General features: G+C 38.3%; 1 protein-coding gene across 15 annotated transcripts in view; it reads right to left on the reverse strand.

Moving 5' to 3' along the window:
* The window catches only part of PCM1 (pericentriolar material 1), a 50,547-nt gene extending 31,739 nt beyond the window's left edge, over positions 1-18,808 (reverse strand). For 7 of the 15 annotated variants that reach the window (XM_082316459.1, XM_082316457.1, XM_082316447.1 and 4 more), the window contains exons 1-13: positions 18,400-18,630; positions 14,056-14,174; positions 13,203-13,448; positions 11,800-12,072; positions 11,069-11,239; positions 10,775-10,894; positions 7,241-7,418; positions 4,923-5,032; positions 4,283-4,499; positions 2,838-3,036; positions 2,372-2,548; positions 1,480-1,637; positions 1,053-1,267 (exon numbers count right to left, since the gene is read on the reverse strand). In XM_082316459.1, the coding sequence (XP_082172585.1) occupies positions 1,053-1,267; positions 1,480-1,637; positions 2,372-2,548; positions 2,838-3,036; positions 4,283-4,499; positions 4,923-5,032; positions 7,241-7,418; positions 10,775-10,894; positions 11,069-11,239; positions 11,800-12,072; positions 13,203-13,448; positions 14,056-14,151 (2,160 nt within the window). In that variant the 5' untranslated portion in view covers positions 14,152-14,174; positions 18,400-18,630. Of the gene's footprint in view, positions 1-1,052; positions 1,268-1,479; positions 1,638-2,371; positions 2,549-2,837; positions 3,037-4,282; positions 4,500-4,922; positions 5,033-7,240; positions 7,419-10,774; positions 10,895-11,068; positions 11,240-11,799; positions 12,073-13,202; positions 13,449-14,055; positions 14,175-18,118; positions 18,378-18,399; positions 18,631-18,650 lie in introns of those variants that run through there. The other 8 variants (XM_082316454.1, XM_082316453.1, XM_082316455.1 and 5 more) reach the window with 8 other exon arrangements.
* Positions 18,809-19,644: the final 836 nt, after the last annotated feature.

Below are 19,644 nucleotides of genomic sequence, written 5' to 3' on the forward strand. Positions count from 1 at the left end.
GAGAACAAGATTGCTTAATTACTTTTAAACTATTAAGAGCTTAAAATAAAAATAAAACTACTCTTGAAAGTTAAATCTAAAATATCTTAGAAAGAGTCTTCTATATGGCTCTCTATTCCACTTTTCTTGTTTTCATAATTTTTGTATTTTCAGGTCTCAACTTAAATTGAAAATATTAAAGCTGTAGACACTGATTCTTTTGTTTTCCTACATGATCGTTCTTAATACAGAACCTGCTGAACAGGAGAGATCATCATCAGTGACCAAGTATGACACAGCTACACAGACCTACACTACCATTAGTGAGTACACACAGATACAAACCTTGTAAATATGAAGGAAAGATTGAAGACATACCATTAATTAAGTTGTTTATTAAGGAAGATGCTGTATCATCTCTAATTCTGATTTATACCACTGTACAGTTAATGTCTCTATAGTGATGATAAAAAGCCAAGCCTGATCCAGATGCTGAGAAATTTCTGATATCAATATAATCTTGAAATAACAACATAGTGTTTATACTGTTGCTATTGTAAAATGTATGTTCTAATTGAGATTGATTTTAGAGTTCTCACATAAAGGCTTTACATTTCCGATATACCTACGTGTATTCAGTATGCCGACATTACATTAGATGGTGCTCAAATGTGAAAACAAGTAATTTTTCCTCACTGATTGAATGATGTTGCAAAACTTAGGATTCAAAAACTAAAACTGATGAACATACATTATAAGCTTAAAAATGTAGATCAATATTATTAAAAAAAAAAATTAGACTTCTTGGTTCGTATTTTGTAATCCAGTGCTAAGGTTAAGTATTAAGGCCGTTCTTCTTTTAGGTTAGCATCCCCCAAGAAAATTTCAGATTTGAACTTCAGACCTATCACCCTTGACTTCAGAAAATTCAAACAGTATTTTTTTTTCCCCAGCCTAAAAATGAGCGTTTTCAATGTTACACTAAGCAGGGTGGTTTTCCCTATTTAAAGTTATACATTATATGAAACAATGAATGCTACATTTTTGTGCACACATTTATATTCATAAAATACCTGCACCATAGCAGCAAGGTTTTGTAACTGTCTAAGTTTCTGTTTTGCAGCTATAAGCCTATTGATCTTCTGCTCAAACTCAGCATCTCCAGCAGCGTCACCCAGGCTGCTTCTGTGACTAGATATGGAATCTTCACTAACTCTGTCTTCTTCCACTTCATCATCTTCACCTTGGGGTAGATCGGTATCTTTGTCATCCTCCCTATTATGACAGTCTGGAGGCGGGGAGAGGAAGAAACAAAACAGTACCAATGACACATTATTGAACTTCTGAAGTCCACTGTAATTACTGGACATTAGAAAAAGATCAGCTTAATGATTAGACTCTTGAACATTTTGCTCATCAAACAAGGTTCTCCCAAATTCTGTGCAGCTATCAGAATTATTTGCACTAAGACTTAGAATTATAGAAGATTTTAAAACATACCTAAAGTAGAAGACATTTTTAGAGTCCTTATATTAGCAGCAGATCGGTTATTTATTTCACAGTCTGTATTAAGATGTCTTCCATCTCTGTTATTAGTTCCACACTGTACATTTGAGTTGCTATTTATTTCACTCCAACTACTGATTCCTTGAGGATTTCTAGGGTAAAATGCATTACTCATGTTAACTTTTTAAGAACTGATATTGATGGAATTTTACTTCAGCCATTTTATTAACTGGCTTTTACGGGAATGTGTCCTGACCTTTTCTAAAAAAAAAAAATTAACCCCATATAAAATCAGCCCAGACATGTGGAATTTCTCAATATCCATCTCTCCAATAGTTTGTTTTTTTCTTTAAGCAATCAGAAGCAGCCATGAATTATCGCCTGCTAGATCTACAATAATACAAGAGGCTTTCAAGGAATCTGTCTATATTACAAAAGCTTTATATTATTCATAGCTAAATTAGTATTCATTTCTGCACAGTGAAGATCCTTGATGCACACAGTTGCCCTGTTAGACTATAGCTCTAAATGCCTCTCTAAACTGAAGTTTGTTTTTATTCCAATTCCCTAGTATAGGCCTATTAACCTTCTAGTGGAATTCCATACACAACTCAGTGCTTAAACCCAAAGGAGTTACAGATTTTGAAGTATTTTATGGTGATTTTCTGAATTTCCAAACTAATCTACATTTGCTATATAACTAAGTCACCAAGGACAAGATTATTATTAATCATCCGTATAAGAAAGCTACTTCAAATTAAAAATTTTGGAAAGTTAATGTAATCACAGAATTAAGTTACTTCTGGTTGACTGAAATAACGTATTGCTTCAGGAAACCTGTAACAACTTAGTTACAAAGATTTAGGATGACAAAAAATATGACAACCTAATATTTGTAACAGGCTGTGGATCCTCATGTTCAGAATCACTTTCTGATTCTTCTGTTTCTTCCTCTTCCTTAGTGTTTTCGTTCACAGCATCTGTCATCATATCAGATGTTTGCTCATAGTAGTGAACTAACTCACGTAACTCATTCAGCCTCTTACGAACTTCATTTAGCTTCCTGAGGAGAAAAAAAGAATATGCTATGTGTTTTGTCATATTAATCAAATCTATGTAGAGTATATACATCATTTATAGTTCTTAAAGTTTACTGCCATTTTCCTAGCTGTAAGAACCTTCTGCTTGAAGCTCTGAACTCATTTAACCATCTTGGATCATATACTAAATGGTCTGTAATACTAAATTAAGTAGATTAAAGTATGAAATGGTTTCTTAACACAGAGCTTATTAAAAAAGGAACACTCAAAATCACTAAAGCACATTATGAAAAAAATTAAAAGAACTTTTACTGCAGCTTTTCTGTTGGATTTAGATTGTCATCCTCTTCACTCTCATTCTGAGAAACCAGGGAATCAGGAGGATAGGGAGCAGATGCCAGGCTATTTGGTTCACCATTGACAACAGTTACTATGCCTGCAGGACCAGAAGCAGCTGAAGTTGTACTTCTTTGATCAATACTCCTTTGAGGAGAACCTGAAGCAGGAAAAACTACAGAAAAGAAATATAGCTCATAAGAACAACTTGCAAAAAGGAACCCGCTTAACTGAATTATATTAAAATGTAACTACAGAAAATATTACCAACACACAAACCAGAAGTTTATTAACTTCTTTTATTGGAAGAACAAAAGCTTTTGTCTCAAGTTTCATGGCATGCAATGCCAGTAGGCAGAGAGTAATAAGTAGCTTTTGTAAGCAAGACTTCAATCAGTTCCTTTTAGCTTTATCAAACTTCAGAAGTGCAAGCTTTCATGCTGTGAATCTGCCCAAAGAGTTCTTTTAAGGATTTATTTACAGCTTAATTGCTTTTTTTGAAATATAGCATTTCAACATGATAAAAAGAAAAATCCTACCAATTTTTTTCCTCTGCTAAGCTCTTTTGTCCATATGCTGTAGAACACAGATTTGAGATTTGGTGTTTGCTTTTCCCAGCTACATGAAATCATATCCAAATATGTTCATTATATGCATTAAGTACATGTATAAAGACAGGGGTATAGTAATGTAACTATTTCATCAGTCTGCCCTTCTCCAGGAGCATGCTTCAACTGCCTCATTTCTTAATGTTAACAAGAGTATGTTGTGATCACCCCTCAGAAGTTTCCAGCTATAGGACAAACTTCACCAGTACAAAAGTATTTCTAGGAATAGAAAGCGAGAGCAGCAAGTAGGCCCACATCTAGACTTTAAGGAGAAGAAAAAGCCATCTAAGGAACAGGCCAAAACTCTAGTCCATTCACACAGTTAAGTTCCTCTGGTATGGCCTATGATCGAAGTCCCTGCAACTAGCACATAAGAAAGTCTTTTGACAGTGGACAAGCAAACCCCATAACATCATAAAGCTACTAACATCTGAAGTGCCATGTATATAAATACAGAGGTACTGCGATAAAAATACAGAAAGTTCAAGTTCATAAGGTACACTCCACAAGTCAGATGTGTCACAGCCAAGTCCTGAAGAAAAAAAATCCCGCTATCACATCCTCACATTAGTCAACTTTGATGTTATAAACCAAAGCGCTACTAGCAAAAACACTCATCATCGTTACTTGAAGAGCTCTCCATTAAGCCAGCAACTCATACGGCATTAAAAACCATTTACATAATATTGCCCCAGCACAGCTTTATCACCTGCATTTCATTAACCAGTTGCAAGTTGAAAGACCATGTTACAAACATGCACATTAAAAAAGTTGCATTGTTGAAAAGATACAATTCTGCCCATATTTACTTACAGGAGGAGTTATTTAGATGTTGGTCACGAAGTGTATGAAGTTCCCCTAACAGTTTGTCCATTTTTTGCTTTTTACCCTGCAACATTCGCATCTTGTTAAAAAGCTGCGCCTTCTCATCTGACAGGTGTTCAGACATTGAAGAGTTCCTGCTTTGTGAAATCTCTCTGGTAAGTGAAAGACTTTCTGCTTGCCTTCTATTGTCTGGCACAGACTGTGTCTAAAAAGAATAATTTCATTTTATTCAGAGTACTATCAAAAATGCCAAATAAATTTTAAGAAACAAAAAGCCCTCAGGCTTGCTAGGCTCAACATCAGAACAAAGAACATAATAAAGTGAAACTGATACTGAAAACACTCTCATGATATCCCAATTATATATTGAGTTAATATATAATTATACTGCAATATAGAAACTACTTCTCTGGACTTTCATGGAAAACTGTGAGACAGAAAGCACAGATCAGTCATGTAATCACTTTTAAGAACACAAAGATGCTGAACTTTCAAGTTTGGAGGAATCCTAATTACTCTACTAGCAAATACACACAAATAAGCAAGACAAACATTTAACCGCATTGTTCAAAAGAATAAGAAAAACTGACAATGGCAAAACTTACACAGTTGCAATCCAAGGACTGACCTGAGAATCATGAAGTTGGTTGTGAAAGCGCTGAATTAAGTCATTCAATTCTTCATTCAGTTCTGATGTAAGGCTTACTCCTGAAACACTACCTGTAGTCTCTGTTACAACTAGGCATGCAGAAGAAGAAGGAAAAAATGTAGATACTTTTCCACAGTGATGAAATAAAGGCTATTTAATTAAAATGTTTGGTTTAATGAGAACATCAATATACTGCACCTCTTAAAACACAGCAATTATTTTTAATGTTGTGTCCTTCCCACCAACTTTACTCTTGAAAGACTCCTTCCATTACAGAAGTACTAACAAGCCAACTCACAGCTCCTTTGTGAAGAACCATACAAGAGGACTTTGTAAGTCTGTTTTGTGTTTTACTAAAAAGGTCAGAGCAAAATGAAAACAACCAAGTTGTCTAGGGTTAATGGAAACATTTTGCTTGTTAGAAAACAAAATTGTTATTACTTTGTATAGCCAAACTAAAAACAGTGCATGTAATTTTACTTCCTTAAGGTAATAAAGTAACAGGACACCAAGCTTTCATCTTGGTATAAGTTGTAACCTTTAGAGCTGCAAACAGTCTTGCAGGTTTGTCCTTCAAAAAGCTTTATGAGAGGAATACATTAAAAATAAAGCTTTTTTCCCCCTCCCTGAAAGCTCAAACAGTACCAAGATATAGAACTGGCAGTTGAGAAATGCAAATAACTTTTTCTTTTTCCCCAGATATGAACCAACACTTCATAAGAAAAATCAAGCACAAATATTACTTATTTTCCCCATAGATCATGACTTTGTTACATGCACAATAAAGTTTTACTATTTTCAAATTTTAAAACATTTATTTTGCCCTATGGTGAATTTGAATCTTTACATTTCTTACCCTACAGCTCTGGCACATATCACATCTTTAAGTAAGTCAATGCAACCAGCAGGAAGAAACTGTTATTAAGAGTGACATAAGTGGAAATGTGAAACAAATAAAAACACCACCAAAGAAAGAAAAAATGAAGTTCTAATTTATCATAAGTAATCCTATTTTCTACCCACTTCATCTACCCACTCCTCATCAAGATGGAGTTTTGTATATTTGAAGAAAAAAGAGAAAACAGATTCCATCACAGGTCTACTGCCGCAGAGCAGATAGAAAAGCAATTACTGAAAACCGTGTAAGAAACAAGGAAACAACTTTCAAAGGCACTTGGTTCTCTTGCTCCTGTGGTAGCTTTCTAAAAGGTCTCTACCTACCAAGTTCTCTGCTTCTCTTCCTACATTAAAAATCTAGAGTTTTCTTAACTAGTTCCACCTTCTTTCCTATGGCCTATCAAATCAAGGAGAAAAAGCAGAAAGAGGAGCTCATCAGAGCAAGGAACCTTGAAGAGACTTTTCGTAAAATGTAGAAACCAATGCTTATATTTCTACAAATTAAGCTATTTTAAATACAAAAACTAACTGTAATAAGAACGGCTATCCCATATACCCTCTAAATCAAGCCTAATGGCAACTCTTAAGGGGAAGAGTCATGGAACACTAACACAGACTGAACCTGAACTTGCTCAGTGCAAAAATGGCATTCCCTACGACTGCACACGTAAATGTACCACATTTCCAAAGAAAACTGAACAGGATTTCGGGAGGGGTGGGGGGCAAGACAAGTTTCCAACAAACAAAAGATACTTCACATGCCAACAGTGCACAAACCAAGGACAACTGTCTCCCCGTTTTAAGACTGAACTCTTGAGAAAACAACTCTGCTGACAACCTTTAAGCAGATATCATAGCATTTCAGAGTTCTAGTTTCGTATTTAGTTATGTGACTGCTTTAGCAACTTCCTTTCTTTTACTGGATAAACCATTAGTCTACCAATGGCTAATAAACTGTCAAGCAACCAGCCACCAAAAAAAAAAAAAAAAATCCCATGAAAAAGCAAACAAAAACTCAAACTACCAACTGCCTATAGCCAGAAGGATGCAGAAAAGGAGAGAACATCCCCTACTCCAATTATTTCCTTCAAAGGCCTGGTACAATGCTGGAGATGAGTGGCATACTCCTAATCTGATGTGGTAGACCAATTCTTAGGAGAAAACCCCACACTTTTAGGATTTTACAAGTAAATCACAGAAATCAGTTGTGTGGTTTTTAACTGACACATCATTTTACAATGTTACATTGTCAACTCTTTTCAGAAATAGATGACTTGCAGTAAAATTTTTAAAAAGTGCATTATAAAAAAAAAAAATTTTCATGTGTATTCCACAATTTCAGCTTTAATCATTCAATCAGCATGCTAACATGCTATCAAAGATACCATCATTCCACATACCAGAATCATCCATGACAGCAATTGCTTGCTCTGCTTTATGCTGCAAAGCAAGAAGAGCTGCCTGTCTTCCTTGAAGAGCCTTCAATTGCTCCTGCTGTTGTAGCATCCTTTTCAATAAATCATGCTGCTTCTTCAAGCTCTCCAACTCCTCTTTAGCTTCCTGTCGAGGATCTCTGGCCTGCAAGATACAGAAGAACATTACCATTATCATGACAATTTATTTGTTGAGTACTAGTGACAGAAGTGTCAAAATAAGCAGGACTTTAATAGAATCAAACAGCCTGGTTAGTGTAAAAAGGTAAAAATGAAGCGGCTTCACCTTTCCAGTAGTCCTTTTCAGTCTAAAAATTTTAGACATCCAACAGGGAGAAGGCTGTACCACCAAGACATGCTTGCCACTCCTGGCAGTTAAGTTTTATTTAGAAATCCAGTCAGCCACCCTAATGTGTCCCAAAGACTAACCCAAGCATCCCTCTGTCTTTTGAATCATAAAAGAGGGCATTAAGCTGTAAGACTGGTAAAGCTAAGCAAGGTAAGGCATAGTATCATGGAGCTACATATAATACAAGATCTGATTTACTGGCCTAAAATATCTAAGTTTTCAGCAGAACATTTTGGGCAGTTATTCTTCTCCAACCTATAATGTGTTTATTTTTGTACGCTATATTTATGCCATAGATACTAGAATAGACTAGATTTAGGTAAACCAATTTCAGAACAAAAACATGTGCAGAATCCCCTCTATATCATATTTTCAAACACATGGAAATAGATCTGAAGGAATGAAAGCATGTTGCGCTATTAAAATATATTAAAACTAAATTATTTTCCTCATCCTACCCTAATTAAAAGATGGAGATTTGCCTCAAAACTTTTATTTGAGGATTGTCAGCAAATTAAGTAATTTAATGAGACATCCACAGTTAAGATTCTGATCCTGTTTGAAGTTGGATTATCGCACTATGCAGATGAAACCATGGAAAAGTTTGCCTCCTTTTTGTTAGGAGTTGACAAGTATTTAACAAGAACATTACTGACTTAAAAGCATCATCTTCTCTCCCCATAGTGCTGAGTTCCTGAAGTACAAAATTCTCTCAGTCCAAAAATTCCACACCAAACATCAGAATAGAAGCAGGCATCTTATTAACTAGTTCTGGGTACCAAGGAGTGTTCAACTTTCCAGTAGAGAAAGGAGAACACATCCAGAATTCTAAACTTCTCAAAGAAGTGTGACCAAAACATGCACTGCAACTGGCACTGATCATTCCTGTTAAATTTTCATCTTATATATAAAAAGCAGAGTAGAGGCAAAATAGAGTATACAATGAAATCAACACAGGAAGGAACTGGGGGGAAAGAAAGGGAAAAAGAGGATGCGTCTCAGTTTCGCTCACCTATTAAATAATCCAAGCTTTATCTAAAGTGCCAGATTTGCTTGAGTTCATTAAAAACAAATAACAAATTTGTCAAGCTTAGTTCTACATTTAGGCTAATAAGCTGACAAAACATTTAAGCCTTTTATTTCATGGAAAACAAAAAAAAAGTAATCAAACTTGGACTTTTTTCTTTTTGTTTTTAAATCAGTGTAAGAGACAACGCCATAGAAAAGCTGGTAACAGATAACAAAGTTTTAGACTCCAAGCACCTTGGTCTTCCCCCTTTCAACCAATATTTATACAAACAGCTATACAAAAACATTTGTGGAACAAGTTAAGGCTACTATTCTCTAATTTATTTTCTCTGTATGGTACTAGCTTAAATTTGCATTGGCAGACTGTTGGTGTAAACAAAACAAGTGTCTGGAAGTCACATTTACAATATGTTTTCCCAGAAAAAGAACAGCAAAACTGGAAGGATCATCTACATAAAATCAGAACACCTGCTGTACAGAGTTACAGGTAGTACTTTCTCTGTCAATGTTGACACTTCAGAAGAGAAAGTTGTCAAACATCTCTATTTAAAGAAAAAAAAACTCCAGGCAAAGAAAATTCATTCAATGAAAAGACAGCTGGATACAGATAAGCAGGTCAAATGGAACATTCACTGTAAGTAACAAACACATCTGAAGCTGTTAACAGGTGAAAGAAGGGGAAGAAAAAAAAGAGAGAGATCAGCATGTATAAACCCTATTTGAGGCTAAAATAATATTTTGAAGTGTACCTTTGAAGGCAATCCATGTTCTTGGCTATTAATCCTACAAGGCCAGATTTCCCTGTCATTCAGAGCAGCTCTGTCACTTTTCCCTTTAGGGCTTGCTGTAACATCAATGTCTGTAACCTGTTCTTGTGAAGCTGAATTCCCTAGTTTGTCCTCAATGCGGGGCCGAATGCTCAAACTAAAAGATACCTCCTTTATTAAATAGTTTAGTATGTTAGATTTTGAACATGTGCTCCAACTTAGCATGCATTTTTAAGTTACAAACCTACCCACTTGTATCTTGTCAAATAATGAAAATATAAAATAAAATCTACTAAAGAGCAAAGATGTTTTTAGTCATTTTTAGAATTTTCATAAAAATAAGGCTCCATGCAGCAATCAACCTGATACGACTAGAAATATTCATTCTGCATGTAATATATTCAAGCTGCATGTAAAACCCATGTTGCAAAGATATAGAAAAATGCAAGTTTACACGCATACTACTTAAACAATGTACTGGTCTTTTTCTGCATTTTTCAATTATTTCTTTTAAAGTTAAAAGTACATCTTCCATGTCTATAATTTTATTTCTTTACGGGGATAAAAAGAGTTCTTACAAAGCTAAAAATACAAAAACTTCTTTATGTTTTAACTGCTGTTTTACTTCCAAGCACGTAAACTCTCCTCATCTGTAGAACATTGAGTACTAAGTGGCTAAAAGGGTACCAGCTCTCTAGTACTCTTCCTCAGTATATTAGTATTGGAAGATGTAAAACATAAGTTGTCATTAAAAAGCTTTTGTATGTACTACAAGAATTGTTTACCATGTTAATATTAAAGCTTTTATAAATATAAAGGAAGATTTGCCTGTGTACCTCAGAACTAAATTCAGAACACATTTTCTAAAAGGTGCTCATCTCTCCAAAAAATGAGAGAAACTTCTGTGTTAGGTTAATACTTCTACCATATTACTAGAAGGATGGTTGGGCAATGGCCCACTAATGACTCATTTCGAACCCTCTCCTCACCCGACACCAGCAGGTCTTCCCCACTAACAGAAACAAACTTACAGATGAAAAATTGTATAGAAAAATATTCCTTCCTACATCAACCCAATGCATGTTCTGCCAAAGTAACCATTTAACCCTTCATTCTACTTTGAAGATTACATATTTTAAGAAACTAATAAAGATACGTTGTTGTTGTGACAGAATCATTAATTTTTCCCCATATTAAAAAAAAAATCCACACATGGATGAACACTTGAACAGAGCGTTTGGGGATTTACTATTTTTTAATTGAACTGCAGATTATGACACTATCACAACAATCACAACAAAACCAACATAAAACAAAGTCTATTTCTAGCACCTTAATTACTAAAAGGCAGCTTACCGTGGTATCTGAAGCCTCAGACTGCACATCAATGTTTAGCGATGTGCTCTCACCTACAGAACCAGATCCCACAGCTGAATCTATAGTCCGAACATCATCATCCTCCTCATTTTCTCTAGCCTGAAATATTTCATTAGCATAAATCAAAAGCTATATAAGGGGGCAGTAAAAATGACATATGGAAGGTACTACATATCAAAACCAACACCCCCAGTAGCACCATCAAAATAGCAATGGTCAACACCTAAAAAAGCTTACAGTGCAGAAACAAATATATTATGTTCTCAAACTTACAAGCATCTTTTGCAAAAATTTCAGATAGGATTTCTCCTGCTCTTTAAGGTGATCTATAAGGTGTGATAAACGCTCAACATTGGCCGATCTTTCATTTTTCTCTACAAGATCATCCCGCATGGAGCTGGCCTTAGCAATATAGTCGCGAATTTGAACTAGTCTGCTCACAATCTGTAAAGACACTGAAATTACTGAATGCATTCAGCTACAGCTTCAACGTATTTAATGCACAAGACATGGCGACAGCAACAGCAAAGTAGTAATTAAAGGGGTGACATACTAGTACTTTCAATCCTATAAGCACACTTCTGCAGGTGGTTAGAAGTCAACAGCTTTTATAAGGATAGATCTATGCATGCGTGAAGTTGCAAGGCTGAAGCATGGGGCTTCTTGTCGACATAGGCTAAAACAGAATTGAGCTCATTAACATATAAAAATATTAAACTGTGAGAGTATTTGTGGAACTGTATAAAAGAGAATCAATGTCTAAGATGAAAATTAATACTGCTTCTCTTACCAATGAGTAGATTTCTAAAGAACAAGACATGATTAAGTTTGGTTTCACATTTTCCTCAAGTTGCCTTCTAAAACAGTGGGAAGATAAGCATTTCCAATAAAGATTTAACAGTTATACTTTCCAGAAATTTAGAAAGATGCACTGAAAAGTAACAAGGTAATTAAAACCTTTCTAAGAGTCAATACTCTGTAGACTTTATAGGCTACGTAAATACCTGGCTACTATCCATAGCTGGTTCTCCCCTTCCATCTTCTTGAGCAGAGACATGACAATTTTGCAAGAAATCCTTGCTTAGAGCAGCTCCAAACAACTCTTTACATTGCACTGATACCCCACTTTCCTTTTTTTGGGAACCTGAGGCAGGATCTTTGCTTTTGTTAGTGTTTATCTGTAGTGACAGGAAGTTGAATGGTTTTTTGTTTTCATTAAGTTGACGTTTGTTGTTAGCAGCTGTTGCCCTGCCTTGAGAATCACTTCCAATGCTTCTCTATAAACAAACAAAAAAACAGAACAATTGCTTTATTTTTTTCCTCCAATATATTCTCAACACTGATTAGTTTCACTGCTTGGATTACCAGTTCTGCAGTATTATTAGACTGATTTTTAAGTTACCTTATTAGTCACTGACTTGGCAAAAGCTAGCTAAAGACAGTGCCGGTGATTTTTGTCATATGGTTTTCAAACAGCAAGCCCACCCTCCCACAACAGCTGAGAAGCAAAAGGGTTCTGCAGTTCCTCAGAGCTTAGTTCCTCATCCTTGCTGCAGCCTCCACCTTTACTACAGTGAAAGGCATCCTACTTCTCCAGGAACATTTGAGAGAATAACAATAATAAAAGAGCAACATATTCACTTGCAGAATATGATACCTCATAACTTCAGCTTTTCTTTAGAACCTTCTGAATAGCAACTTGTTGCCGTAACATACATTTGGGGAGGAAGTTATGCCCAGTCTTCATATTCTAAGTCAAAGCAATGAACCACACTTGAAAGAATCTTCACAGGCCGAACAAGTTATCGACAAACTTTGGCAAAGATTAACAAGCCTCTATTCTGAAACTGTTGGCATAAATTTATGCCTCATTACCAAACAATTAATGCCTCATACTTTTCATTGTTTTGGACAAGGGAAGGTTGAATATGCCATATTCCCAAAGAAGCAGTTATGGCTCAAGAATTCATGCCATACATTTCTCTACACTCTACTGAGGAGCAGTTTTTAATGCTACTCTTCCGCTTAATCCACAAGGATAACAATATTCAGAATCACAAAGTGGCATTTCAAGAACACACTTTCAAAATAAGGTAACATTTTTGAGTGGCAGACAAGTATGATGAGTAAGAAATACTGATTTGAGGACACAGGAATTTGTTAATGATTGAGAGGAAGAAACTGAATACAGCTAGCATACTCTCAAGCATAGGAAAGCCATGGTCCTGAACTTTCCATAATTTTCTCAAGTTCAAAACTAGAATTTTGATTTGGCTCCCATGGTGCCTATAAGCTTCCCCCCCTGCCCCCAATCGCTTATGAAAGCTTTCCTTATTCATCTGTCAAATTATTAAGAGATAAAAATTCTGTAGTCACATTTATAGTGGGAGCTAGTATTCACACAAACCTGATCCAGATCACTGAAGTTTATTCTTTGTTTAAGCCTTTCTAGTTCAGCCTGCTCTGGAACAGACATCTGGGTCATGTATCGAGCATGAGGAAAACTATGAGGAGTTCTGGTCTTCCGTCGTCCCATTCCAGGTGAGGATTCTGGAGATATATCATTAGTAAGCCTTGTTTCGGCTTCCCCACCAAGTTTTTTCTTGTTTTTTTCTGAAGATCTGTTTGCTTTCTTCTGGTGACTTCCCCAGTCCTTAAGGGGAATGAGAGGGAAGAAAAAAAAGTCATATTTGTTATCCACACAGACAGAAAGTAAATGTTTTAATTCAGTGAAAGAAAGTTTACTTCCATTTTAGAAGTAAAAACAAAAAGCATTATCAAAATACGCACCAAGTTTTCTAGAGCAAATGTCACATTAAAAAATATAATTTTCTCCACTGCATAGATTAAAAATAGCTTGTCAGGAAATTTTAAACCCACTTCATCCTATAACGCATTAAATTAATTTCAAATGAAGCTAAAACTGTATTTTTCTTCTTTGCTGAAGACTCTTCAGCAGTTTAGAACTTTTAAAATTAGAGCTTTCACTTTCATGACGCCTACAACACTTTTGTGTCTAGCTACTTTATTTACCTAAAACACTTCCCATAAATACATCTACAGACTCCACAACCTCTGAATTACACTCATTGCTTGCTTACGTCTACCTCAATTATTTTTATTGGTTTTGCGGATACTTACCTGTAAAGCTGTACTGGCAAGGCTTAGGGTTTTACATTGTTACCTGCCACTAACACAATCTCCCTGGTAATTTTAACACACAGCATAAAATGGCAACTGAAAGATAAGATTAATTATACCGTGTTGTTCAGCCGGTCATCAAGGCTCTCATTGCTCCAGTTAGGCAAGTCCTGATCATTCATGCCTTCTTCAAAGGGACCACCTCCTGTTGCCATGACAAGCAACCAATAAAAAGAATCTAAAAGAAATAGTTGAAAGACATGCGCTGTATTAAAATCAGTTTATGTGGAATATTTTAAAGATTTATAATCTGAGATGACAATTACATATTCATGGTAAAATGCAAACACAAGGCTGTTTTAGGAAACTAAAACCCCTGTTTACTAAAACCCCATGGTTACATGTAACAGTGAGAAGAGATGCTTGCATTAAAAATTAAACAAGTAGTATTTGTGGGTTTGAAGGTTGGGTTTTTTTACCTTTTTTTTAATCCCTGCTCTTAGAAAGTTGTGGGTTTGTGTTTTGTTTTTTTTTTTTTTTTTGAGGCTCTCAATTTCTCTCACTTTAAAACACACCATACAGTGCTCAGAAAGACTAGTTCGTGATTCATAAGCCTGCACTTTCAGGTCCAGGGTGATGTCTACTCAATACAATAATTGACTTTGGAGACCCAGTGTGTCAAACTTTTGTGTTTATTTCAATACTAAGATGTTGACAAGAGCACTGAAGGGGATAATTGATACAATACATGGAAAAGAGACATCAGTAAAAGGATTTTTACTTTCTTTACTACAAGTTAAGTTATTTATGCAGTGAATGCTGTGCCACTTACATTATAGTTTCTAGCAAAAACAAACAAAATAATTTGGGTTTCCTAGAGCTTTGCTGCTCTCTAATAGTGTCATTCTGTGCAGTATAAAGTAATCTATATGTTAAAAATTTTCACTTCTAGTTTTGACATTAGTAATAAAAAAGTTGCTAAAGCTGAAAGATGAGAAACAAAGTATTCCTTTATAGCAGTAAAATTAGATTAGCCTGTTCAAAAAGGTGAAGAATAGGTAACTATATACTCTCAGGCTGCAATGAAAACTGCATAGCCTAAGTGCTGCTGGCACGGTTCCACTGCACAAAGCTACAAACTTTTTCGTTATAACAGCTATGAAGTTCCGTTACAGGTGTAGAAGAAAAACAGTCTTGCAGAGAATTACTTTTTCTGGCTAGTTTTAACTGCTATGTAAGGACATGATCCTAGCTTTATCTTTAAATGGGGGGGGGGGGGGGGGGGGGGAATCAAAAAGGACCATTTATTTCTAAACATTATACTGCAACCTATCTACTATTAATTTTCACACCAAGATTTCACACAGTGCATGTGAAGAAATCACCTAAAACTCAAGATTAAGAAGTATCTAAGAAGTTGGGGTTTTTAATAATCAGTTCCAGAAAAAAAAACCAACCAATTAATTCTGAGCTAAGTTTAAAAGCTGTACTAGTACACCTCTCTCGCCTAGGTATAGTATTCAAAATCACACAGTACAGCCCTTCTAGTAGATGCACTTGCACAAAGCAGCATTTTTACGCAAACACAGCCTATTACTATACCATTAAGGAAATGGGATCTATCAGGTACGCTCATTATACCATAACCACACCTCCACTCAGCAGTGTACCAACCTAAGTCACACTAACACAGTTAGGAGTAATTCAGCTTCTGCATCTCACAATCAGAATCATAACACAGGTATAATTAAGTGCTTGCTACTTTGGGAACTGGCAGATCTGTGCCCTACTGTCCTTGCCCATTCATTCATACTCCCTTCTCCGTCCCAACAGAAGTGTCCACTAGGCCGTGCAATCAGAGGGTACCATCTATAAACTAGCTAACCAACAAACAAAACTGAAATTAAAAAAAAACACAAAAACAGATGAATTCTCAACTGGATAAGCTCCCTGATCTGGCTAACCTTATAACTATATAAGAATTATCTGTAGGCTCAAGGAAGGCAAATAAAAGCTATGTCATCAGGAGGAGTGAAACCCAGGCAGATCAACTGTAAAACCACACCTTCTGTGCAACTTTCACCCAGGTGAACTGTCAGACGTATTTAGAAAATAAGAACACAAAATACCCTTTCACATTTTCTTTGTTTTCACGTAGAAGCACAAGCATCCTATGAAAAGTTCACAGGGCAGCTCTCCTGCCAAATCAAGGTAAATTTGACAAGCATTCAAAACAAATGCATAGTTATCAGTTTAGCTTGTTTTAGAAAACAGCTGTGTTTTGCAAGAACTTTTTTCAGTTACAGATAACCTGTTCCGCATTGTAGATGTGCAAGACCCAACAATTCAATGGGCACTCTATCCCGACCTATGCCACTAAGCATAATGAGTTCATCTCAACAAGATTAGAAGCCATCTGGGTTTACAGTCCAATTCAGTAAGCTGTTTCCTCATCATCACGTTATATAATTCTACTAAAACCATAGCAAAAGAAGTTTTTCCCGACGTTCCACTGTAAAAACAAGAATTGGCAGTATTCATCTTTACATAATACAAGTAACTCTTCACATTTATTCCATTTAAAACTTTCACAAAATCTATCGTCAACTATCTTTGCTGTAGGAGTCTCTGATTACCTCTGAAGTAAACTCACTGCCATAGATGGAATATTCTGAATAATATTCTCAAACAAGGACACTAGGCATATGCCAATGTACCCTAATAAATACAGCTCAGAAATAACAATATCCTGATTACTTCCAGCAAGTGGATTTTAAAGTGTTCTAACAGAACTGTGCCCTTCCCAGAAAGCAAGTTTCTAAAAATTCATATTAGTGTCTTTGATATTTCCAGATGAGTTATATTCAAGTGAGCTTAAGATCACAGAGCTATGCTGATATTTTATCCCTTCAACTCAGTTACAAAAACACAAAGAAGTTCAGCCAGCTTTTTTCTTAGAGATGAAACTCTCGCACATGAAGCTGTGTTTTTCACCTCCCCACACACACTTCACTACTTTGTATTTTTTCTAACTTTTCATTCTACCGGCTATTTCCAGAAAAAATCCTCTTATAAAAGCTTTGGTATCCTCCCATTACACTATTTCTGCATCCAGCAACCCATTACCAATCTCAGCTTCTTGCATATTATAGAATTTGTATAAAAGCTCTATTTGAGCATGTGCATACGCCCTTACAACATTTACTAGGGACTTGGGGAAAAAAAAAAAAACAACCAAACTTTCAAGTATATTTTCTACAGAAATAATAAGAAAACATGTAAGATTATAGTTAAAACGTGTAAGATTGTAGCCAAAACATATTTTGTACATGTAACAGCAATATGCAAATTACTCAGAAGCATCACTACAAAACATGCTAACAAACGAAAGATATATATTTTAAAAGGCTTTTTTTTTCTACAGCGAAGTTGGTTTTGACATTTTTTTTTCCTATAGCATTCACATGAACTGCAAGAGCTCTGAAAAGCACTTAATCCTGCACATAGGAACTTTTGAAAATTAAAAATTAAATGGAAAACAAAAAGTTGTAAAAAGCCATCATAAAGTCATAACGACTGAAAACAGGACCAAATATTTCTTTAAGTTTAGCTTTTTAAGAAACGCACTCCTCACTGAGGATTAATGTAGCATTAACTCATTAAATGCCTACAGAGTACTGCCAACCATACAATATCACCAAATAGGAGCAGACAACGGAGCAAGTCCTCTCTCGTTGCACCGGACAGCCCTCACACGAACAACGCGCTAGGAGAACTGCGAACTCCAACGCCCGGACCGAGGGAGAGATGCCCGGCGCTGCCGGCCTGCAGAGTCGCGGCCGAGCCGCGCACCTCAGCCCTTCCCGGCACCCCGGAGGCTGCCGTCCCCACCCGGTCCACTTCCACGGCGGGGCGACGAGCCCAGGCCCGGCGGGTCTCGTCGCCGCCAACGGGGTCGGCGGATCGAGTGATCCCCCCGCGGCTCTCCCGTGAGGCGGGAGAAGCGCTCCCAGGGCCGGGGGCGGTCAGGAGGCCCGCGGAAAGCCCGCTCCTTCCCCGCGCCAAAGCCCGGGGCAGCGGGGGGTGCGGGGCGGTAGGCGGGCTCTGCTCGAGGCGCCTCAGGCAAACGCGCGGCCGTTGCCACAGCCCCGCCAGCGTCTCCTTGGAGAGCGGGTAACGCACCTTTCCCAGGGCCGGCGGGGAGCCCGCCGCCCAACCTGCTGATTGGCAAGGCTTCGCTGGGCCTGCCGGCCCCGGCCCCCCCGCCGCCCCGGGCAGCGAGCCTAATGCCCTCTCCTCGCCGGCCGGGTGCCCACCCACGCGGGCCCGCAGGGGCGCAAAGGCCGCGGCAGGCGGCCCTGCCCCGGCAGCGGCGGCCCCCGCCCCTCTCCCCCCGCGCTCCGCTGCCAGCGAGAGAGGGGGGGCAGCCCCGCGCGCGGGGGAGGAGAGAGAGGGCGGCTCACCCCGCGGCGGAGGGGAGGTCACCCAGGCCCGGTTTCTCCTCCACCGCCGTCCACTACCCGCGGGGCCCGGGCTGCTCGGCCGAGCGTTTCGCCTTCCGGCAGCGGAGAAGAGCAGCGGCCTCGCTTCGCTCAACGCCGCGGAACAGCGCTGGCGGAGGGACTCACAGCCCTGCCTCAACGGCCACCGCCGCCATCTTGGCCGCGGCTCCGCGAGGGGTGGGGGAGGCGGACCCCAGCGGACGGATACACACCGTTACCTAGTAACCTCCGCCCAGCGATCCCCTTCCGCGCGGCGCAAGCACCGCCCGCCCCGCGCCACGTGAGGGAAGGGCGGCCCTTCCCGCGCTTCTGGGCGCCCGCCGGGAGCGGATCCCTGCGCGCCGCCGCCGCCGTCGGAGGCGACCGAAACTCCAAGTCCCGGCGTGCACTGCGCGAGGAGCGGGGTCGCGCCTCTCCGAGCGGGGCGCAGTGCCTCCTGGGAGCGGTAGTTTTCCAGTCAGGGCACCGCCCGGCTCCCTGACAGGATTAGCGCGTGTCCAGCGCTGGCTTGAGGCGGGCTGCGAAGCGTCGGGCTCGTTCTGGTCGTAACATAGAATACGAAAACGATGATGGACTGAATAAATGACTTTACCTGACTAGAAGACTAGTAAAATCACGTCAAAACCCTAAGCTGGGCGAGGATCAGATCCTGTCCTCGTTTGAAGCAGTATCAAGCTGCAGAGTGTTTCTGTCTGCTTTTGGTCTCCTGTAAGAAGCTGCAGATGAAAATGCAGCGGTGAAAAGGTGGAAATCATTGTCGTCTGTTCTATCTTTTTTCTTTCTTTTTCTGCAATGCTGTTATTCATGTTTTGCTACTTGCTTTAGGGCTTGGAGTTTACAGATCTGGGTTCTTTAAACTTGCCTTTGGGGGGAAAAAAAAGGAAAAAAAATGGAAGGATTTGGCATTTAAAAAAATAGTTGTGGGTAATAGTCATGCTGTGCTTTACTGTTTTACTCCTATCACCTGGTTGTTCCTGGCAGATAACCTTGTATTTAGCAGAAGTTCTTGTCAGTCCTCAGGTGGCTGGATTTGCAGAATATACTCGGGATTTTCAATTTATTTTTCAGTAAAGCTGATATCATTTATATTTCTCTCATTTGAGGGGATTGTCCCTCATTGTCAGAATGGGAAAAAGGAGTTACTATTTTCAGCATTTCCATTACACTGAGTTTCTAAAGCAGAAGCATTAAATATTTACATAGGCC

Source organism: Platalea leucorodia (assembly GCF_965183815.1).
Source record: "Platalea leucorodia genome assembly, chromosome: 6".
Taxonomy (NCBI): Eukaryota; Metazoa; Chordata; class Aves; order Pelecaniformes; family Threskiornithidae; genus Platalea; species Platalea leucorodia.